At 38.4% G+C, this 24,216-nt stretch overlaps 1 protein-coding gene across 40 annotated transcripts in view; it reads left to right on the forward strand.

Annotated features, from left to right (window-relative positions):
- The window catches only part of LIN54 (lin-54 DREAM MuvB core complex component), a 64,393-nt gene that overhangs the window by 4,293 nt on the left and 35,884 nt on the right, over nt 1–24,216 (forward strand). For 15 of the 40 annotated variants that reach the window (XR_015165226.1, XM_086405081.1, XM_086405078.1 and 12 more), the window contains 3 exons: nt 10,903–11,615; nt 15,454–15,577; nt 23,754–23,896. Coding sequence is in view for 25 of the 40 variants with exons in the window: in XM_086405078.1 (XP_086261204.1) it covers nt 10,903–11,615; nt 15,454–15,577; nt 23,754–23,896 (980 nt within the window). In the remaining 15 variants the exon portion in view is untranslated. Of the gene's footprint in view, nt 1–8,792; nt 8,860–10,902; nt 11,616–13,383; nt 13,485–15,453; nt 15,578–23,753; nt 23,897–24,216 lie in introns of those variants that run through there. The other 25 variants (XM_086405096.1, XM_086405113.1, XM_086405092.1 and 22 more) reach the window with 6 other exon arrangements.

A 24,216-nucleotide genomic window follows, 5' to 3' on the forward strand; every position in this document is an offset into this window, starting at 1 on the left:
TGTCTTTAAAGACCAGTTTTTAGATTATTGTTGAAAGACTTGCTTTTTAATAGTTAGAAGTGTGTTAGAAAGCAGTGAAGAGTTATGCCAGTGGAGTTAGTCGGGTGTCTTTTTTGGTGAAGAGGAGCATTGTAGATTCCTGCTACTTTTTTTTTTGAATGTTACTGTTGGATATCTACCGTGTGTCGCGTACTGTGCTAGGGCTTGGAGACAGCTCAGTATCTTTGCCTTTGCAGACTGTTCATGGGGTTCTCGCAACAAGAATACTGGGGTAGTCTGCTATTCCCTCCTCCAGGAAACTTTCACTTTTGGAATTGGTGGAGGTGACATTGGAAGGATAGGTTGGGTAGGGCCGTAATGCAGAAGGCCTCAGGGTTACAGAAAATGTTTGAGTAGGAGAGTGACAGCCTCAGAGGTGCACTCAGGTGAGATAAGTCCTGTAGCTTTTTCTGTGGGATGTGTCGCAGATAAGAGAAGATAAAGGTAAAAAATAACAGTAGTTGGCTCTGAGCTTCGGAGATTTAAAAACTCTTGGTTGCAGTGGGAAGGAAATATGTGAAGATGTAATCAGCATGATATATGACGGATAAAAATCTTAGGAGGAGGGGATTCCTTGGTGGTCCAGTGGTTGGGACTCCGAGCTGTCACTGCCCAGGGCCCTGGTTCAATCTCTGGTCATCGAACTAAAATCCCACATGCCATGTGGCACAGCTCCCCTCCCCCCACAAATTATAAAAATTAAACAAGACAGAAGTCAGGAGAAGCTAATTTAGATAGAGAAAGAAGAGAAGAATTTTCATTTGTGCTGTAGCATACCACATAACTATCTTCACAGTAACTCTGCTAGTAAACTGGGGCTTAAAGAGATTAGTGCTTAGGGATACACGATAAGCAATGAGGAGAGTCAAGATTTGGAAACACATCTTTCTGATTTGAATCTCCATGTTTTTTCCTCCATGTTAGTCTTACAGCATGAATAATGTACAGTCCCCCTTTAAAGGGGAAAAATATTGTGAATTGTCAGGATTGGCCTAAATAGTTTCACTATATTAAAATACTTAATTTTTAGATGTATATAAATTCCTTATGCTTATTGCTTTTAGGGAAGTATAAATGAAATAAAAACAAAACTATAGAGCCAGTAAAATTTAGGGTGATGAATGATGTTTTGATGAAATGGAAACTTTGCTTGCATAGTCTGCCTTGACTAGACGTGGAGCTTTCTATATGCTGTGTGGAGGTATGCGTGCTCAGTCACTCAGTCGTGTCAGACTCTTTGGGACCCCATGGACTGTGGTCCTCCAGGCTCCTCTGTCCATGCAATTTTCCAGGCAAGAATACAGAGGGGGTTGCCAGGTTCTAGTCCAGGGGATCTTCCTGACCTCCGATCGAACCCCTTCTCCTGCATTGGCAGGCAGATTCTTTACCTCTGAGCCTCCTGGGAAGCCCCATGCTGTGTATCATACGATAACTCAACTCCTGCACTATTTTTCTAAGTTTGAGTGTCACAGAACTTTGCTCCTTAAATCACCGGTTAGGTGGTTTGACTTCCACGTGGCTTAAATATGTCATTTACCTTGTAAGATCCTCATATACCTTTTTCTTTAGCCCACTCTAATTCTGGTACTACTGATGGTGGTAATCCAGAATATACTTTTTAAAAAATATATTACTGAAATGAAAATACAAACTTCCCAGCATTTCTTCAAGACTCGTGTCTTACAGTCCATTGCTCCCAGTTTAGTTTGAGAAATGTAATTCTGTACTTAGTTTTTGAGTTGTTGATGCTAGACTTAATGAAAGCTAAAATCCAAGTAGTATACTTAACCAGTTAGTGTTGGTTGTAAGCTCTAGGTACAAAAGTATAGTTCTTAAACATCCAGGTGTTTCTGTCCCAACATCTGACAAGTTATTTATAATATGGTGGTAGTTCACCACTTTATATGATTATGTGCAAGAGTGAAAATAGTTGTTTACCAGGTTGTCCTCCACCTGTAACTAAGAAAAAGAACAGTGCTTCAGCTCTGGCAATAGTCTCAAAAAAAAAAAAAAAATGTGTGAAAGCATAGAGCATTTGTCGTTTCTATCTTACTTTGTTTTTATGTTGTATTTATTTATTTTAATGTCCTAAATCAGACCCTCCATTTATCTCTGACTTGAACTAATTACTATAATAGCCTTGTAACTGGTTTCCCTGCCTTCCATCCAATAAAACTCCAAGATGAAGTTAATCCTCCCAAACTATAGCTGTGATCATGCCACTCTTCTGTTGACTTCTAAGGTCTGTCTGGGCAAGGGCTTTGGTTAATTTCCCTCTACAAAGTTGGGAAGCAATACATATTTGTTAAGTAAATACTGATAAAAATTAAAAAGTAGTTTAAAACTAAAGCTTTAAAAACGTTGTTTTATGAGCAGAAAATATTGGAAGCATGGGAAATGTGTTGTATATTCTTTTCTTTCCATACCTTGAGAGGTAACCCTTAATACACATGAGGTAAACTACAGCTCCTCTATCCTGTCGGCTTGTGAAAATCCTCTCTTTCTCTCTCTTCTTGGAGTGGTCCTCAGCATAGGGGTGATGAGGTTGCATGTGTTAGGGCATATCTTCCATTCCTAAGGGATAAAATTAGAGTGATGATTCATGTCACTAGATGGCCAAACCCTTTCCTGCCATGCCCACAAGCTCCTTCTGAGAGTTTTCTTTTAGCGGAGGCCACCCTGTCCTGCATGTGACCCTGATTGAAACAGCTAGGGATGTCTAATCATAAAGCAGTTATTACAATCTGCTCAGTGGCCTGTGAGGTGTGCTGGCTCCAGAACTCTGCACAGCCCATGCTACTTAGAGACTGGCCAGACCAATCAGACCTTTTCTGGTTGGAAGTTTGAACTTTACTCCTACTTCCAAGGGAGACTCCTAGTCCTATAGCTCCTGGTCTCTTTTAATAGGACCAGTCAGAAGAGGACATGTTCTTCCTAATAACAGAGCTTTAAAATACATAAAGAACTAAAAATGCACAGGAGAAACAGACAAATCCACAATCATATTTGAGAATTTTAACAGTCTGTCTCAGTAATGGATAGAAGAGGAAAAAGAAAGTCTGGAAGGTCTGAACGGCACTCTCAGCCATTTCGACCTGTTGGACATTTGTGGGGCACTCCTCTCAGCAGCCACAGAACACAGGTTCTCTTCAGGTGCATGCGCACTGTTCACCAAGATGGACCATGCGCTGAGCCTCAAACAAGTCTCCAAATGTCATCTCACACAGTGGAAATGGTAGAGTATTACACTCTCTGACAATGATAGCAGTAAATTAGAAATTGATAATAAAAGGTAGAAAAATCCCCAAATATTTGGGGATTAAATAGCACACTTCTTTATTTTCCATTTGTCTAAGATGCATTCACAAGGAATATTAGAAAAGATTTGAAGTGAATGATAATAAAAACATCGAGATTAGCAGAATGCAGTTAAAGCAGTGTTGGGGGAATTTTTAACACTAAATGTTTATTTTAGGAAAGAAGAAAGTTTTAAAATCAATGATCTAAACGAGTGTTGGCAAACTGTCTATAAAGGGACAGATGGCAACTATTTTAGGTTTTGTAGATCCCCCTCCCCCAACTATTTACAAATGTAAAAATCATTCTTGGTTGGAGAGCAATACATAAATGGACTGTGGTCTTAATTTGATCTGTAGGCTATGGTGTGTTGAATCCCGATCTGTGCTTCCATTTTAAGCTTCTAGAAGAAACAAAGTAAGCAGAAGGAGATAAAGATAATAGTCAATTAAATTAAAAAATGGACAAACTGTTGGGAAAAATCAATGAAGCCAAAGTGATTCTTGAAAATATCAATAAAACAGAAAAATCTCCAACTGATCAGAAAAAAAGGAGAAAAGACAGAAACTACCAAATAAGAAATGAAGAGTTGCCATCTCTACAGACATTGAAATAATATTACATGTAACTTTATGCTAATAAATTTGGCAACTTAGAGGGATAGACATATTCCTTAAAAGATACAAACTATCAAATACCAAAGGTCATTTAAAAAAAAGAGATAACCCGAATAACCCTACATCTGTTTAAGAAATTGAATTTATAGTTAAATAGATGGCTTTAGTGGTGAATTCTAACAAACATTTCAGGAGGAAATAGTAACAGTTACATGTAGATGCTTCTTGAAAATTGAAAAGGGGCAATGTCTCAGCTTATTTTGTTAGACTGGCAATTGTCCCCAGAGAGCCAGTACAAAAAAACTACAGACCAAGAGCCCTTATAAGTATCAGATCAGATCAGTTGCTTAGTCATGTTGGACTCTTCGTGACCCCATGAATCACAGCATGCCAGGCCTCCCTGTCCATCACCAACTCCCGGAGTTCACTGAGACTCACGTGCATCGAGTCAGTGATGCCATCCAGCCATCTCATCCTCTGTCGTCCCCTTTTCCTCTTGCCCCCAATCCCTCCCAGCATCAGAGTCTTTTCCAGTGAGTCAACTCTTTGCATGAGGTGGCCAAAGTACTGGAGTTTCAGCTTTAGCATCATTCCTTCCAAAGAAATCCCAGGGCTGATCTCCTTCAGAATGGACTGGTTGGATCTCCTTGCAGTCCAAGGGACTCTCAAGAGTCTTCTCCAACACCACAGTTCAAAAGCATCAATTCTTCAGCGCTCAGCCTTCTTCACAGTCCAGCTCTCACATCCATACATGACCACAGGAATAACCATAGCCTTGACTAGGCGGACCTTTGTTGGCAAAGTAATGTCTCTGCTTTTGAATATGCTATCTAGGTTGGTCATAACTTTCCTTCCAAGGAGTAAGCGTCTTTTAATTTCATGGCTGCAGTCACCATCTGCAGTGATTTTGGAGCCCCAAAAAATAAAGTCTGACACTGTTTCCACTGTTTCCCCATCTATTTCCCATGAAGTGATGGGACCAGGTGCCATGATCTTCGTTTTCTGAATGTTGAGCTTTAAGCCAACTTTTTCACTGTCCACTTTCACTTTCATCAAGAGGCTTTTTAAAGTTCCTCTTCAGTTTCTGCCATAAGGGTGGTGTCATCTGCATATCTGAGGTTATTGATATTTCTCCCGGCAATCTTGATTCCAGCTTGTGTTTCTTCCAGTCCAGCGTTTCTCATGATGTACTCTGCGTAGAAGTTAAATAAACAGGGTGACAATATACAGCCTTGACGTACTCCTTTTCCTATTTGGAACCAGTCTGTTGTTCCATGTCCAGTTCTAACTGTTGCTTCCTGACCTGCATGCAAATTTCTCAAGAGGCAGGTCAGGTGGTCTGGTATTCCATCTCTTTCAGAATTTTCCACAGTTTATTGTGATCCACATAGTGAAAGGCTTTGGCATAGTCAATAAAGCAGAAATAGATGTTTTTCTGGAACTCTCTTGCTTTTTCCATGATCCAGCGGATGTTGACAATTTGATCTCTGGTTCCTCTGCCTTTTCTAAAACCAGCTTGAACATCAGGAAGTTCACAGTTCACCTATTGCTGAAGCCTGGCTTGGAGAATTTTGAGCATTAGTTTACTAGCGTGTGAGATGAATGCAATTGTGCAGTAGTTTGAGCATTCTTTGGCATTGCCTTTCTTTGGGATTAGAATGAAAACTGACCTTTTCCAGTCCTGTGGCCACTGCTGAGTTTTCCAAATTTGCTGGCATATTGAGTGCAGCACCTTCACAGCATCATCTTTCAGGATTTGGAATAGCTCAACTGGAATTCCATCACCTCCACTAGCTTTGTTCGTAGTGATGCTTTCTAAGGCCCACTTGACTTCACATTCCAGGATGTCTGGCTCTAGGTGAGTGATCACACCATTGTGATTATCTGGGTCGTGAAGATCTTTTTTGTATAGTTCTTCTGTGTATTCTTGCCATCTCTTCTTAATATCTTCTGCTTCTGTTAGGTCCATACCATTTCTGTCCTTTATCGAGCCCATCTTTGCATGAAATGTTCCTTTGGTATCTCTGATTTTCTTGAAGAGATCTCTAGTCTTTCCCATTCTAGACAAAATTACTTAATGAAGTATCAGCCAACAGAATTTGGCAATATATATAGAATATAACTATATAATTTTACTGAGTGGGGTTTATTTCAGCAGTGCAAAATTGGCTTAATAAAAAAAATCAATATAACTCAAAGACTAAAAGAGAAAATGGGCTTCCCTGATAGCTCAGTTGGTAAAGAATCCACTTGCAGTGCAGGAGGCACCGGTTCAATTCCTGGGTCGGGAAGGTCCGCTGGAGAAGCGATAGGCTGCCCGCTCCAGTGTTCTTGGGCCTCCCTTGTGGCTCAGCTGGTAAAGAATCTCCCTGCAATATGGGAGACCTGGGTTTGATCCCTGGGTTGGGAGGATCCGCTGGAGAAGGGAAAGGCTACCCACCCCAGTATTTTGGCCTGGAGAATTTCATGGACTGTGTAGTCCTTGGGGTTGCAAAGAGACACAACTGAGTGACTTTCACAAAGAAGAAAAAGCCATATGTTTATCTCACTAGTTGCAGAAAAAAACATGATTAGGTATCCATTTGAAAAAAGAAACAACTACACTCTGGCACTATAAGTTGCCTTCCTCAACCCAACAGAGGGAATTTATGAAAAACCTACAGCTAAGATTAAGATAGGAAACAAGGTAAAGATGTCTGCGCTTACCATTTTTATTCAGCATTTTACTGGAGGTCCTAGCCTGTATGGTAAGGCAAGAAAAGAAACAAAAGACATGCAGATTGGAAAGGAAGAACTACAGGTTATTATTATTATTATAAATAATAATAAAGAGAATTATTATTCTCAAATAATATGAATTATCTTTCTAAAAAATCCTGTGGACTCTACACAAGATTTAGTGAGTTTAGCTAGGTTGTAAGGTACATGGACAATGTAAAATAGTCAGTTGAATTCCTATATACTAGCAACCAACCAGTTGGAAAATAAGGCGATTTACAATACATCAAAAAACACAAAACACTTAGGGATAAATTTACCAAAATATATGCAAGGCCTAAACACTCGAAGTACAAAACACATTGCTAAAATAAATAAGTAGAGAGGTATACTGTTGGGAGACAGCTTCCCATGGGTCTCTGTAGTTTTGTACTTGTTACAAGAGAGGCAGTGACAACCCTTTTAAACAGCTTCCTCCAGGATGTTTGTATAGCATAAAGCCTTGGGTGATCGAGTTAGTGACTCCTGTCATAGCAGAGGGCAGATTTGCTTATACGTCCAGTATCATAAAGATAGTGTCTCCCTTTGGACAAAGGGCAGGTGTGCTTCAGCCCATGAGAAACAATTCAGGTTCCTTAGGCTCAGGGTTCCTCAGTGTAAACCTGCTGCCTGCACAGCATACGCTTGGGCGCCTCTCCACGTCTGCCCTGTGGGACAAGGGGGCAACAAGGGGACCGAGACACACACGGCGCTTCTGTTCCCTGCCACGCTGGGTGTGTTAAGTCCCCTGTCTCTGTCCTAGGACTACCGCATTGTCTGCCAGTCTCCACGAAACAGTGGCAGGCAGCTTTGTTAGCTTGCAAGGAGAGTCTAGAATCTGAACGGCCTCCCAGTTCTGGACAGTTTTAAGCCATAAGCCTGGAGTGCTGACAGAGACGTGGCTTCTTGAAAGAGGAAGGATGAGCACCTTGAGGCCTGGGCTGGGGGATCTGCAAAGACTGGCCTCTGGCAGGGAATGCTCTCACCCATGTGGCGGGCAAGGGTGGCGGGGGCAGGAGGAGTAGGAGCCCTCCCGTGTTCTACCTCCTAGAATCTTCAGGGGCTGAGCTGAGAGGTGGCCTGGATGGTGCTTGCTCTGGTTGCTGTACACTCCACTCCATGGCCTTAGCCGAAAGGCAATGGGGCTGTAGCTGCTGAGTCCAGGAGTCCCCCCAAGCCAAGAGAAGGATCTCAGAAGTGAGGATTTGGGTGGACTGAAAACATTAGAAGTTTGTTCAGTTGAGCTGCAAGTGTGAGTGCATGAAACTGAAAGTAAATGCACTGTCAGGCCACCATCTCCCTCTGTGGTGTGACCTCTCCTCCTTTAACACCTTGACTTCGGGTCTAAACCTGCTGGGGGAGCTTCAGGGAGAAGAGAGTCAAACTTAATGGCTGCATTGGATAATGACACCCAAGTCATCCTCCTCCTCGTTCTTTGTGGGGTGGAATGTTGAGAAATAGCTGATAGGGCTTGGACAAGGTTTGCAGTAGGAATGGGAAGCTGATGTGCCACTGTGTGTGGGGAGGGTGTAGTTGGTATTGATGTTTCAGCAAGCCTGTTCCATAAATGCCTTGTTCTGAAAGTGCGGGAGGGGGACTCTACTGACCAGGAAGAGCCGAATCTAGAGAAGTACTCATACTTTGGGATCCCCCAAACCCTAGTGATTTCCTCTGAGCTATAAGTTACTGCTATTGATGATGTTGCAATATGCATAAGGAACTCACCCAACTCAATAAGAAGATTAAAAACCCCAATCCTTTTTTTTAATTGGCAAAAGACTTAACACACAGGTACTTTAAAAAAGAAGATATACAAATAGGTAATATTCATGTGAAAAGGTGCTCAACATATTTAGTCATCTGGAAATGGCAAATTAAAACCACGATGAGCTATCATTTCACACCCACTAGAATGGCTAAAGTTAAAAAGACTGACAAAACCAGTTGTTGGTGAGGAAGTGGAGCAGCTGGAAATCCCATGCATTGCTGGTAGGTGTACAAAATGGTACAGCTAAGTTGGGAAATAGTCTGGCATATTTCATTCAAAGTTTAAAATTGTTGTTGTTTACTCACTAAGTTGTGTCTGACTTTTGCAACCCCATGGACTGTAGCCCACCAAGCTCCTCGGTTCCCAGGCAAGAACACTGAAGTGGGTTGCCATTTCCTTCTCCAGGAGATCTTTCTGACCCCAGGATCGAACCTGCTTCTGCATTGGCAGGCGGGTTCCTTACCACTGAGCCATAAGGGAAGCCCAAAGTTAAAAGTAAATTTACCTTATGATCAAGTCTACATCTAAGTAATTATTCAAAAGAAATGAAAATATCTATCCACAAAAACCTCGAATGATTTTTAGCAATATTATTTATGATAGTCCGAAACAAGAAACAGTCAAAATGTCCATCCACAGATGAATGGATAAACAAATTATGGTAGATTCATCCAATGGAATATTACTCAGCAGTAAAAAGGAACTGAGCTACTAATAAGTGTAAGAATAAAGATAAATCTCAAAAAGCATGCTAAAGGGAGAGGCTCATCCTTTATACCGTGGATTTACATAATGTATGATTCCATCTTTGTGAAGTTCTAAAATGGACGAAAAGGCAACACTAATCTAGTGAAGTTGTAGAATAGAGCGGTGGTTGTGTAGAGTAGGAATTTGGGGGTAGAGGGTTGACTGTAAAGAAGTAGACTTATTTTTTAAGGCAGTAAATTGTGTGATTAAAATTATGAACTTTGGTATCATAAAACATATCCTGAGCTTGAGTTCTGGCTCTATTATTTACAAGCCATGTGACCTTGGGCATAGAGTTTAACCTAAGTTTCCTCATCTGTTAAATGATGCATCTTGGAGTTGTTATCAGGATAGGTTAAATTATGCCATCACTGGTAGGTAGTAAATGCTCAATAATGATGATTAATTTTGTCAGTATTAGTTTTTACTGGTGCTACTCAATTATAATTTGCCACTCATGTCTGTTAACTATTAATCTTGGAATGGGTATTGCATTTTTATATTAAAAAAAAAAGGGAAAAGAATTATTGATTAGGTTGCTATGAACCTTTGATGTACTCTGGGCAAATAACTTGTTTGGTGGTGGTGGTTTAGTCACTGAGTTGTGTACGACTCTTTTGTGACCCTGTGGACTGTAGCCTGCCATGCTCCTCTTTATATGGCATTTCCCAGGCAAGAATACTGGAGTGGGTAGCCATTTCCTTCTCCAGGGAATCTTCCCTATGCGTAAATCAAACCCATGTCTTCTGCATTGCAAAAGGATTCTTTACTGCTGAGCCAGCAGGGAAGTCCAAATAAGATATATAGTCAGTCATAAATATGAGATACTCTTTAATATGTGAAGATAATGGTACTGACTTTTATTGGAAGTTTTTCATGACCTTTGGCTGAAAGCATCGCAGTTCTGATTTGTGATCTGCTTTATTATTATTATCATTACCATCTTTTTTTTTCCTTTATGGGACCTGGTTGTATACCTCTTAAATGGTTCCCTTTTTGACATTCTAAGTAGCTGAGGAGGAGTTGAGAATCTTCTTTCCAAATAAAAATTTCTTTAATATGAAGCTGATGGATCAAACTGGGGACCTATAACCCATTTGACCTGCAGTTGCTGAGGTGGCTTACTCTAGAAACTTCTTTAACATCAATTTGAGTATTTAATGGATTTTTATAAATGATATAGTAACCTCATTTTAGGACCTCTTTCACTGGAGGTTCGACTATATTTTCTAATATCTGTTTTTATTTAAATCTTTATTTCCTTGTGCAAATCAGAAGTTTTCAAGTCTTGTTAGTAGGGAAGAAAAACCCAGAACTGGGAAGAAATAAGATGATCAGACATGTCAAAGATTAAAAGGTTTTATTTATGAGCAGGAATTGGAAAGGCGTTTCCTGTAATTATGTATTGACTGAATGCAGTATACTTTTGGATTGAGACATGGTAAATGAGAATGTTTGCTTCTAGTTTTGTGTCTCATAGGACTTACATTTCAGATTCTTGAAGGTTGAGGATTTGTTGAAATGGTTTAACACAAATATGCATCAGGAATATCCCTCACTCAGCTATACAGCAGTAGAAATTTTTGTTTGTCATTTGCATTTTTTCTTGGCTATTTTTTTTCTCTTATATCTGTTTTGAAACATAGTAATTTATTCATTTTTCAACTTTTATTGTAGCACCTGATCAACTTTCTCGAAGGAGAACGATCATGGAGGTGGTGCCAGCTGAGGTGAATAGTTTGCTTCCAGAGGAGATAATGGACACTGGTATAACTTTAGTGGATGATGATAGTATTGAGGCTGTTATTGTTTCATCCCCAATTCCCATGGAGACAGAACTGGAAGAAATTGTCAACATAAATTCTACTGGTGACTCTGCAGCCACGCCCATTTCCACGGAACCAATCACAGTGCACAGTAACCACACTACCCGAGTTGCAGTGAACACCACAGTCACTAAAGCAGATTCTAATACCACAGTGAAACCAGCTTTTCCAAGTGGCCTTCAAAAACTTGGTGCTCAGACTCCTGTGACTATATCAGCCAATCAGATTATTTTAAACAAAGTATCACAGACATCTGATCTTAAACTTGGCAATCAGACCCTTAAACCAGATGGACAGAAGTTAATTTTAACAACTTTGGGCAAGTCTGGTTCACCAATTGTTTTAGCACTACCCCATAGCCAACCCCAGGCTCAGAAAGTTACAACTCAGGCCCAGTCAGGAGATGCTAAGTTACCACCGCAGCAGATTAAAGTAGTTACCATTGGAGGGAGGCCAGAGGTGAAACCTGTCATTGGTGTCTCAGCATTGACCCCAGGAAGTCAACTGCTTAATACTACAACTCAGCCCTCTGTGTTACAGACCCAACAGTTAAAAACAGTACAGGTAAAAAAAAAAAAAAGAGGGGGCTTCTTAATGAAAATGCATGTTAAATATTAAATTGATTCATAGTTGTATGTGTAGGGTGATTAAATGCATAGTTGTTACTGAATCCTCTTGAATGTGCTTTTAGTTAATTGTGTGGTTTTTTTTTTTTTTTGTAAAGTCTTTGATATGTCTAATGCTTTTGAAAATTTCTGCCAGAGAACTTAGAACTTAATTGTGGTTAAATTCCAATGTGTAGTGTATTTATAGCTTTTTACTCATTTTGAAACACATTTTATTCTCAGTCGTAATTTGAGTCCAAGGATGTTCTGCTGGTGTAAAGATGGCAGAGTTGGTGCTGGGCTGTCAAAAAATCATTCAGACATGATATTTTCAGCTAACAGATGGCCAAAGTCTAGGAGAAGTTGCTGCTCTGAGAAACCGTTCGAGCCAGCAGTAGTGCAAACCAGCCAGTATGTGCCTCTTTGGAATTTACTGTCCCCTGCATCACTCACATTTGCAGTGTAGAAAGACAGTGCCGTGTGATGGAAGGTTTAGAATTGGACCAACTGGACTTCAGTCACTTTTCTGCAGGACTGACTGTGCTGTGGAACTTTGGATAGGCTATTTATTTTCTCTGACTTTTTGACTTTAGCTGTAAGATGGCTATTTGATCATGATGAAACACGTAAGATCAGTACTTGGTATGGTTCTCAAAACACTGAAGATCTTTCAAAATGGTACCCATTGTTAGTATGAATAGAAACCCAAGCTAGAAGGTTCTCAGAACATATGTTAAGTGGTTGCTCATTTTTTTTGTGTCCAGGTAGGCCTTTTTAGGTCAGCACTATGCTTAGAAATACAATGATCCACTTAAGACCAGGGAACACAAATGCATCTCCTGTTTTAAAGAGTTGGCTTTTAGAAAAAAGGAGAAGGCGTGAGAACTAAATGCATTAAAGGAAGGGAGGAAGGTTTGGAGAATTATCCACTCACAGCTGATACTAGAAAAAATGTTTTTGTTATTATGTTGGCAAAATAGAATCTTTTTGTGGGCTTTTTATTTAAGAACTTCATACGATTTCTCAGACTTTATATATAATTTGCCCATGTCCCTTTTGCCACTGTTAAACATTTAATGTTCTTTGCTTTCTCATTCACAATCGTCTCTCACTTACCTCTGATTTCCTTTTACTTCTTTTGATGAGGATCTCTTGAATGAGATCCTGTCACCATCAGGCACCTTGTCCTCAACTTGTCCTTTTAAAAATCAGTTGTGAAACTTGTTTTTATGGTTTACCAGAGTTTGTCTGGCTTTGGGGATGTGGATCATAGCCATGTTTATAAGATACTGATAATGTAAATCAGAATGTCATTTTTTTTCCCCATTTAATAGAGCAGTGTATACATACTGTTTGTAAGACCTGGGTACTTGTATCCACTAGTTTTCTTCTATAATCCCTCAAGTACCAACAATAAAAACGAAAACTGGGGTCTAATTTTTATAACTTCTCTTATTGTCGTTACTTTTATAACATTTGATTCTATTTATTTAAAAAGAACTTCTATTTAAAAACAAAAGAAACCCCATTTAGAATATTGTTCTTCTTGGCCAGTTATTTTTATGCAACTCACATCTTTTCAGCTCATGAGTAGCCTCTAAAGCTCTGAGGCTCAGAAAAAAACAAACAAAAAGCTACATGCCTATCTGTATCCATTTTAGGTACCAGAGTATTCGGTTTAGTATTACATAATGTGTATGATCCTCTCATTTTTTTCCCCAGATGGTCCTCAGCATTGTCTTAAGTTTAATCGGATTGAAGCTTTTAGGGAGTGGACGACAGGAAAGGGTGGAAGAAGGAGACCCATCTTGAAAAATGAAGGAAAGAGGTGACAGTTGAAACCAGAGGCAGTAACAGAGATAGTTACACTTAATTACAGATACATAAACCCTTTCCTATAATTCTTCTGCATAGTGTGTAAGGATAATAAATAATTAGCAGTCTTGAACAACATAACTCCTTATTAGTTCCTAAATCTGTACAACACAGTGCCCGAAATTACCTGCATGTATTATTTGATCACATATTTGGCAGTCTTACTTGTAAATTTCCTTTTCTGATTCATTGTTGTGTTAATCTGTTAATTAGATACATTTGTTTAAAAATGATCCTTTATGCTCTGTTTTATTTAATAAAAGTTAAGTTTCTCCTAGGGTAGTTTAATTCATGATACAAAAAGCAAGGTTCCTTAACAGAACTGGAAGTCCTTATTTTCAGCTATGCTCCATTAAAGAAACAAAACCACACAGGCAAGTTGAGATTGTTCATTTGAGTAATTAATGAGCTTTCGGTAGTATTGTTTACATTTTTTTCCCTGGTTGGTAAGTATTTGTATTGTTGTGTGATTGTGAAAATCAGTTAAAAATGGGGAAATACTTTAAGTTCCCAAACTGTAGCTAAGATTATTTTTTGCAAGATACAGATTTCCAAAAATATCAGTATCTCTGCCTCTTGAGATTCTTAATACTAAGTCAATCGACAACCTATTCTAACTTATTTTAGAGTTCTAGGCCTGTAAATACATTTGGGAAATATTTTCCCTTTATGTCTCTCAAATTGCATCAGTTTTGTAAAGTACAATTATGGATTTATTTGGGTATGTCAGAGTTTTGCAGTCTGGATATTTTTTAATATGTAGTTGTAGATCTCTCTGGTTTGTTTTTTTAAATGTGGTTTGTATTTCCTGTACATTTTGTTTTGTCAGTTATGTGTTCTGAGTGTAAGGAAGTAATTTATTCTAGATTTAAGAAAATATGTTTTTAAGTTTAATTTGTAGTTAGAGCACAAAGCTGATATTTACCTGGTTCTGTGATCAGTTGCAGCTTCTAGTATATTTTGTAATTTAAGTTGGTCATGTTTGTTCATTTTGAGTTATTATTTCCAATAATAGTACTTTCAGGGCCTCAATTTTCATATCTGTCAAAGGTAAAGTTAATATTTAATGTCCTTCCTGCTGTGAAAATTTGTGATTTTTGTCATTGCTAAATTTCTGCTTCTGGCTTTTAGAAAAAGCTTTTCTTTGCATACCTTGATAATTTAAATATAAAAATATCAGTAACTCTACTTTCCTTGACTTGTGAAGAATTTTAGTTCAGGGCAACAATGTACCATGTATCATGTAAAATCAGAGGTGAATAAAACATAGACTCTCCCTTAAAGAATTTATAGTCTAGTAAACTATAGTAAATCATATTTTAGTCAATAATATTTCAGAGGCTTCACCTTCAGAATAGTCTTTGTTTTGCCAAACATGTCTCTTTGTATCCTAAGGCATTAACTTGTGCAGTTCTTTACCTGCCCCTGATACATAGATCTAAAGTTGAAGATAAAGTCATAATAAGCCTATCTTTAATGTGTGTTTATATTTTGCTTCCAGGGGCCAATGAGATTATATTTACAGATGTCTTTATCATTTGCACTATGCTTTCTTAATGTATTCTACTCCATCTTTTATTATTGAATAATTTGTTATTTTGAAATTTGGTTTCATTATTATTTAACATTTATTTTAAACATTATTTTTAAAAATTAATTTGATTTTCATGATATGCATATGTCTCAGAGACTAAGATAAGGATTTGAAATAAAATTCAAAGGTATTACTACATAATGGCTTAAGGATGTGATATTAGTATTTGGGTGAATGGCTGCATTTTGAATGTTTTAAATATTAATACTGAGATATTTTTGTTAAATGAGATGGTTTCATATGTACTTCTGTATATCAGTCTTGTCTCATTTTGATTGAGTAGGTGCTTCATAGAAAAATGGTTTTCATAGTTATTTATATATTTCAGATTGCTAAGAAGCCTCGAACACCAACCTCTGGTCCGGTAATCACGAAGCTGATCTTTGCAAAACCAATCAATAGTAAAGCAGTTACAGGACAGACGACTCAAGTGTCACCACCGGTCATTGCAGGTTATATTTCCTTATAGTTTGTTAAGCTAAATACTTCCTCTCCTTTTAGTTTTAAAAAAGGCTGCTCTACCACCTTGAAATGTTTCAGTGTTTATTACTATAAATCAAACTAGTTAATAACTGAGATATATTACGCTTGTTAAGTGTGTGCTTTAAGCAAAATGCCTTATCTCAAAATCAGTCCATCGCTTAGTGTCCTTAGTTTTTGGTATACCTTTGGGAGAAGTGACGCCTCAAACTCCGATCATACCAGCTAACATTTGCATAATGTTTGCTGTGGGCCCCATGCTGTTCTTAGCTCTTCACAAAGAGTGATATATTTAATTCTCTGGCAGTCCTATGGGGTAGGTTCTAGTAACATCCCCATTTTGCCAGTATGGGAACAGGCACTCAACTAGTAAATGGCCAAGTTGGGATTTGAATCCAGGCAGTTTGTCTCCAGAGCACAAGCTAAGTCTAGTAAGTTTAAAGTAGTATATGTAATTGTATAGTATTTCATGGTTTCTGTTTGAATTTTTGGTTTCATTGTTTTAATATTTTCTGTATGCAGTTCTCTTTGAAACAAAAAATTGTGACAATAATAATTACTTCAGTGAGAACAGCATTTTAGTTGTATTACTTTTACCAGCAAATTCTTTAGTGTGGGCCAGTTCTTTTATTATGTACATTAAAATTTGTCATCACCAATAAAACCTCCAAAATCTTGATTTTGAGTATTTCATTCTCTTTATTGTTCTAGTTCATCTGCCTTTGTATTTCCAATCTGGCAATTCTTTCACTTTGAAATCTCTGATCTATTAATTCTTCCACTCGTTAATAATGAGTTCTTTCCTGTCCTTAAATTCATCTCTATTCAACACAGAGTTCATAACCCATCATTATTCTCCCTGAAAACACCATTGATTTTCTTTTCACTCTCCTTCCATACTGGCCCAGCTCTCTTATGTCTTCTTGACTGGCAGGTACCTCATTGCTTCTAGAGAATATCACACAGTCATGGTACTCCTGCTTAATCACTCAGTGGTGTCTGACTCTTTGCCACCCCAAGGGCTCCCCCGCGCATGGAGTTTCTCAGGCAAGAACACTGGAACTCGTTGCGGTTTCCTGCTCCAGGCCACGGTGGCTGGTCTTTAATTCAGAGCTATGCTAACATTACTCCTTTCACCATTTAGGAACCCATTTCTACTTTCCATTGTGCTAAGAGCTTATGGAAGCACCTCTGGGTGGTAGACTTTGACTAGAGACTTTCAAATGCTAATTACCCATTTCCACAATGTGTATTCTTTATGAAGGTACTTCAAATGTTAACAAACCATCCCTGGGATATGTATTAAAGCCACCTAATACTGTCTTTCCCTGTTGACTCAGATGGTTATAGAGTACAGAAAACCTGGGTTTGATCCCTGGGTCCGGAAGATCCTCTGGAGAAGGAAATGGCAATCCAGTCAAGTATTCTTGCCTGGAGAATCCCATGGACAGAGGAGCCTGGCGGGCTGTAGTCCATGGGGTCACAAGAAGTCGGACACGACTGAGCAACTAAGCATTTTTATAACAGTAGGCAACTCTGAAGTCAGTGTCAAAGACTTAATCATTTTCCCAAGGCTTTGAATTATATGCAGGGAGGCTTCTCTTTTTTAGCAAGTGAGAAAAGGCCTTGGGGAGGTGGTGGTTAGAGGGCAGTGTTGGGTAAATTCTCTTTTTGTTCTTTTTCTTTTGGTCTTCAGTAGAGATGTGGGGTTATACAGGATGATTGTGTCTTGAGGACTGTCATGGGAGCTAGGTATAGTCCCAGAGGAAAAATTGGAAAGGGTTTAGGTTTAGAGCTGCCTCAGGAACTGGGCTTCAGTTGGCTGAAAGTGAGTAAGGCTTGGATATACTGGTGATAAAGGGACCACCAGACCCTTGGAAGGTAGGGTGGGTGGAAGTGGTTAACTAGGAGGACTGTCTCAGTGTGAAGTTCTTTACTATTTTTGAGTTTGAGAGCATCCCTTAAAACTTTTAATCACAAGTGGGACAGGGGGAGTTGTATGCTAAATAATTGTGGTTTTTCAGAAGTGTATCTGAGTGAATATTTGGTAATGTCAAGATTGTACCTCTCACATTTGACTGTAACGGATGTCATTGCTGGGTCTTTGGGTCATTTATAGTGTGTTCCACACTAATCATAGCTTCACCTTTTAATTACAGACATTAGCCCTCCCAAAATGCATAGGGACAGACTTCTATTAAATTTCACTAGGGTTTTGGGCATTAAGTTCAGTTTGGAGGGATAATTTCAACTGGTAACTAGTAGTTCATAGCTTTTAAAATTCATGTAAGCCAAATTTAAACCACCAAAATAGCTCTCCTGTTGAATGTCTTATTGTGGCGATTCCATTGTCTTTAAGTTATAGCCAGTGATCTTTCAAACTACATTTAGACTGCTTTTTAATGATTTTGGGGCTTCTCATGGAAGATAAATATCATTTTTCTTTCTTTCAATTAAGATGAACTTAGTGTTTATAAAATTAATTTTTCTAAAATGCAAATCTTGTCACTCCTTGCTTAAAATTTCCTTTATCACATCCATTTCTTTTCCATTTCCTGGCCTTAAATCATCAGGAATAGGTTCAAATGCCAGAGCTTGCTTAGCATTAAAGTCATTTATTATCTAATACATACCTTTTTCATTTTCACCTTCTGTTAGCTCCAGGCCTACTGATGTAACTTATTTCTAAGAGATCACCAGATTGATCATGTTCTTTTAGAACTTAGGCTCTTGGCAATGTTGGGTTTACCAGAAATGATTTTTGTTTTTGCTTCCCTCATGGCTAAGTCTTCCATTATCTTTGGATTATCTCCACTGTCTGGTAATTTTTTGATCCCTAGGTTAGCCAAGTACTCTTTCTCTGACCATCTCCTATATATTTCCATAAAACTTGGTTATACCCACCAAATACTTAACTTTAGACTTCTGTTAAATTTCACAGTGACTTTTAACATTTGTGTTAGTCTTGATGTATTGTAATACTTGGTTTTCTTACCTGTCTGTCTCCCTTACTACACTTAAGATTTCTCTCAATAGTAATTTTGGATTTTGTTTGCCATTTAGTTTTTTAAAATTAATTATTTTAAAGAATTGTGATAAATACGCATATGAAATTGACCATTTTAACCATTGGTGGCTTTAAGTATATTCATGCTGTTATGCAACCATCAGCACTGTCTGTTTCTAGGACTTTTCATGTTGCAAAACTAAATCTCTGTATCCATTAAACTTCTCAATTTCTTTTCCACCAGCCCCTAGCAGAGACTTTTTGTCTCTATCAATTTGACTTTTCTGTGCATCTTGTATAGGTGGAATCAGACAGTATTTGTCCTTTTATGACTAGCTTTTTATGAGTCTCTGGTACCTACAGTTTCTGGTACATAGATGTCTTCAGTGAATGTGCATTGTTGAGTGACTATCATGGAGGCAGTGTGGTGTGGTATGTTGGAGGAGCTATTTGGAGACTTGGGTTTTGGTCATGGTTCTTCTATTAATTTTCTCCCTGATCTTGGGTAAATATATTTTCTGTTCCTCTTATTTCTTTCTATAAAATGTTGATCATTTTATAGAACTATTGTATAGTTCTATAAAATAGAATAATATAGAATATTATAACCAATCACTTCACGTGACTTTTGAGATGGTTAAATGAGGTACAGAGGTCCTCATTGTCAGAGCTCCCAAGGTAACAAGTTGCTATATTAGAGCAAACTTCATCAATGTTAAAATATTTGATAATGAATTAGTCTCTTTAGAATTAGTCCTGGCTCAGGTAAGCTAGCTCCTGCCCCCAGCCTGTCCCGTCTGCAGCTTTTTGGATTATGTCTCTTGTTTCTTGGAGAATACCTACAGCAGAGTATAAAAGGCCTTACAAATTGATTTCAGAGTGAAACTGTGACTTGTATACTTTTGTGCATCTATGTGAAGAGCCAAGGATAAATGGGGATTTGGACATTAATCAGGAGAAATGCTATCTTGGTGAAAAAAAGTAGCTCTTCAAAAGAGAATAATTTGAATTTTAAAGGATATAGAGGGTTCTTGGGAAAATTGATGAAATCCTGAGATATTTTGTCAGAAATAATCTTCTATGTCATCATGTGCCCATCAAATAGTGTCGTTGTGCTGTCATACTAATTTTCAGAGAAATCCTCTCTCCCTCAAATTCAACACTTTTCTAAGAGACAGTGTAGTTGAAGTTATAAACAGAATTTTTATGAAATATTAGCCAATAACTTTTAGAAGTTTTTGTTGTTAATTACAATGACATTTTGGACCTTGTTTTAAATGTAATTCACTTTAAGTGGCCTTTTCTTTTCTTTTGATGTACTTAGCCAATTTTATTTTTCATTTTAATTTTTAAAATTCTACAAAATAACAAACCATAATCACATTTTATTACTTATAACAACCTTCTGACTTACTATTATTCCTTTGACAGATAATAGAATGCTTAAGGTCACATTGTTTTTATTTTTTAATATTTATTTTTAATTGATGACTGCTTTATAATATTGGTTTGATTTCTGTCATACGTCAACATGAATTAACCACAGGTGTACATGTGTCCCCTCCGTCTTGAATTTCCCTTCCACCTCCTGTGCATTCCCACCCCTCTAGGTTATCTCAGAGTAAGTGGCCTTTTTTGGTACCAGTTATCCTTAGGAATTGGAGATTTTATATATATATATATATATGTTTTCTGAAATGTATGTAATGCTTAACAAATAAGAAATTATAGTAATAGCCATAAAAATGAGCACTTTATAAAAATGTGTCTTTATTGGTAGTTTTTTTTTTTCCCCTCCTTAAAATATGATTGTTGGGGCTTCAGGCTTATCCCACAGGTATTAGTTTTGGAAATCAGAACAGATAAACATGTTACTTGAGGCAGGCTCCACGCTTGAGGGTGGCCTTCTAAAAATATTTGATACAGATTCATTCAGTTTCTATAGAATTGACTTATTTAGTTATGATGTCAGTCAGTTCAGTCACTAAGTCGCGTCTCACTCTTTGTGACCCCATGGACTCCAGCATGCCAGCTTCACTGTCCTTCACCATCTCCCAGAGCTTGCTCAGACTCATGTCCAGCAAGTCATTGATGGCCATCCAACCATCTCATCCTCTGTCATCTCGTTCTCCTCCTGCCTTCAATCTTTCCCAGCATCAGGGTCTTTTCCAATGATTCAGTTCTTTGCATCAGGTGGCCAAAGTATTGGAGCTTCAGCTTCAGCATCAGTCCTTCCAATGAATATTCAAGGTTGATTTCCTTTAGGATTGACTTGTTTGATCCAAGACACTCAAGTCTTCTCCAGCACCACAGTTCAAAAGCATCAATTCTTCAGCACTCAGCTTTCTTTATAGTCCATCTCTCACATCCATACATGCCTACCCGAAAAACCATGTTTTTGACTAGACGGACCTTTGTCGGCAAAGTAATGTCTCTGCTTTTTAATAAGCTGTCTAGGTTGGTCATAGCTTTTCTTCCAAGGAGCAAGCGTCTTTTAATTTCATCGCTGCAGTCACCATCTGCAGTGATTTTGGAGCCCAAGAAAAGAGAGTCTCTCACTGTTTCCATTGTTTCCCCACATGTGTGCCAGGAAGTGATGGGACCAGATGTCTTAATCTTAGTTTTCTGAATGTTGGGTTTTAAGCCAGCTTTTTCATTCTCTTTCACTTTCATCAAGAGGCTCTTTGATTCCTCTTCACTTTCTGCCATCAGGGTGGTGTCATCTGCATATTGACATTTCTTCCAGCAATCTTGGTTCCAGCTTGTGCTTCATCCAGCCCAACATTTCTCATGATGTGCTCTGCATATAAGTTAAATAAACAGGGTGACAGCATACAGCTCTGATGTTCTCCTTTCCCAATTTGAAACCAGTGTGTTGTTCCATGTCAGGTTCTAATTGTTGCTTCTTGACCTGCATACAGATTTCTCAGGAGGCAGGTAAGGTGGTCTGGTATTCCCATCTCTTTAAGAATTTTCCACAGTTTGTTGTGATCCACACAGTCAAAGGGGTTGATCGACACAGAGGGGTTTTGGTAGGGTTTGCTAGGATTTGTTTTGTTTTTTTTAGCCTAGTTATGATGTAAGTCAGGCTAGAAAAACCCTAGCAAAACTCTCAGCTGAAATCCACTAAGGAATATGTCTGTAATATAAAATGCAATCATGAAGTAAAAGAAATTTTTAAAAATATATATATTTAAAATAATTTTAAAATTCATAAATGCCTGGTAAAATTTAACTCATTTAAAAAAAAAATTTATGTCTACTATTACATTGCTATTAGTAATAGCCCTGAAACTCTTACATGCTGGTTTTCTGTTAAGTCCCATCTTTTTTTTCCTCTCTTTTCCCCCTTTTTCCTTCCTCTCTCCTCTCGTTCATCTCTAATAGTTGTTTTGTTGTTCAGTACTGCTCTGAGTCACGTTCGGCTCTTTGCGACCCCATGGACCAGGCTTCTTTGTCTGTCCTTCATGGTCTCCTGGAGTTTGCTCAGACTCATGTCCATTGAGTCAGTGATGCCATTGAATCACCTCATTCTCTGTTGCCACCTTCTCCTCCTGCCCTCAAATCTTTCCCAACATCAGGGTCTTTTCTAATGAGTCAGCTCTTCACATCAGGTGGCCAGAGTATTGGAGCTTCACCATTATTCCTTCCAGTGAATATTCAGGCTTGGTTTCCTTTAGAATTGACTGGTTTGATCTCTTTGCTGTCCAAAATCATAGCATCTAAAGGGATCTTGGAGATAATTTAGTTATCTACCCTCTCTGTTTCTTGAGTGTTTGAGTTTCTTCTTCAGCCAGTGGATTTGATTATCCAGCATCTATTTCATACACCTTCAGTGAGTAGGAACTCACTCATATTAAAACAGTCATTTCAACTAGAAATTTTTGTTGGAAGTTCTTCCTTACTGATAGACTGAAAATTTTCTGTTCCTATATATTAGTGCTATGCAGCTTATAGATAACAGATGGTTCTCTGATCCTTCAACCTGACAGCCTGAATCAGTCAGGATAACCTTGGTTTTTCTGCCATAATAAAAGTCTAAATATCAGAAGTTAAAGAAGCTTTATTTTAGATTTTTACTTCAGGGTTATCTACATGTCTGTTGTGGGTTCCAAAGGGGTGGGTCTCTTGTCATCATGGTCACTCAAGGACCCAGGCTGACAGAGGAGCCACCATCTCAGCTGTGGAAGAAGAGAGAGCCTGGCAAGATCTTGCATAGGCAGTAAATGATACACATCACTTCTGCTCACAATCTGTTGGTCAGAACTAGTCATATGGCCCTAATCTCACCACAGGGAAGAGGTGGGGGTAGGAAGGACAGTCCTACTGTGTGCCCAGAAGGGTGAATGGCACCATTGCTCAGTCTTTCAGGAATTTGGAGGAGTTGTCATGCTTTGTAATCCTGTCCTACCTAGGATAAAAATTCCTAATACTTCAACTCATCGTCTAATTTCCAGTTCCATTAGTCTTCCAGACACAGTGTAGTTTTTCTGTGTTGTTCTGGAAGTATATTTCCAGACTGTTCAAGTTAGCCCAGTAACTGTCTGTTTTATACATGTGGACTTGGATCATATGCTGAGGTTTAAGTTCAAACAGGAAGCAGCTGAAGTAGAGAACAGAGACTGAAGCTTTAAGGCTTGGATTCACGTCCTGACTTTGGGAGCCCCTTTCACAGGACATATTGCATACTTTTCTGAGCCCATTTTCTGATAGGTATCACTTCACACTATTATTGACGAGGCCCTTCTCTGGTGCTCCAGTGGTTGGGGCTCAGTGCTTTCACTGCAGGGGTGTGGCTTCACTCCCTGGTTGGAGAACTGAGATCCCAAGAGCAGGCCATAAAAACCACACAAAACAGTTTTGATGAGAATGTGAGCAGAGGTGTTTTTGTGGACTTTCATAAGGTGGTATTAAGATGCTAAGTGCTACTAAAAAGCATTGTTTTGTTTCTTTGTGTCTAGGTTCATCGTAGTTCATTAGGTTCACCATGGTTCATTAGACCTCCTTACATGTTTCAGTTCATACGTGGCTACATGTGAAGTATTGAGCATATGTGCTGCAGTGGGTGTAAATCATCACCACATTCGTTTTTATACAATTATTGAAAAAAGTCAAACTGATGTGCTGCCTCTCATTTGCAGGTAGGGTTCTTTCACAGTCTACTCCGGGGACTCCATCAAAGACCATAACAATATCTGAAAGTGGTGTTATTGGATCAACTTTAAATTCTACAACACAGACACCAAATAAAATAGCCATCTCACCTTTGAAATCGCCAAATAAGGTAAAAAAAAAAAAAAGAATTAGCCACAAATGCCAAGTATTGTGGTTAATGACTTTATTTATATTCCCAAACAATTAATAAGTATTTGGTGAATACCAGATTTAGTAATCGAGAATGTGTGACAGATAAAAAACTTAACTCTAAACGCATAGTAACACAGTAGTCATTTTGCATGCTAAGATGATTTCCATGGCCCATGTGAGTGTGGGTACAGCATAAATCTTTTGAATGAAGTATTTTATGTAAGTATGTGATTCCTCTTCAGTTTATATTTGTGCACAATTATTTTCTTTGGGTCAGTCACATACATAGTGATTATA

This window comes from Bos grunniens, chromosome 6 (genome assembly GCF_055505025.1).
Source record: "Bos grunniens cultivar Pamir isolate PY7600 chromosome 6, Bosgru_T2T1.0, whole genome shotgun sequence".
In the NCBI taxonomy this organism is placed as follows: domain Eukaryota; kingdom Metazoa; phylum Chordata; class Mammalia; order Artiodactyla; family Bovidae; genus Bos; species Bos grunniens.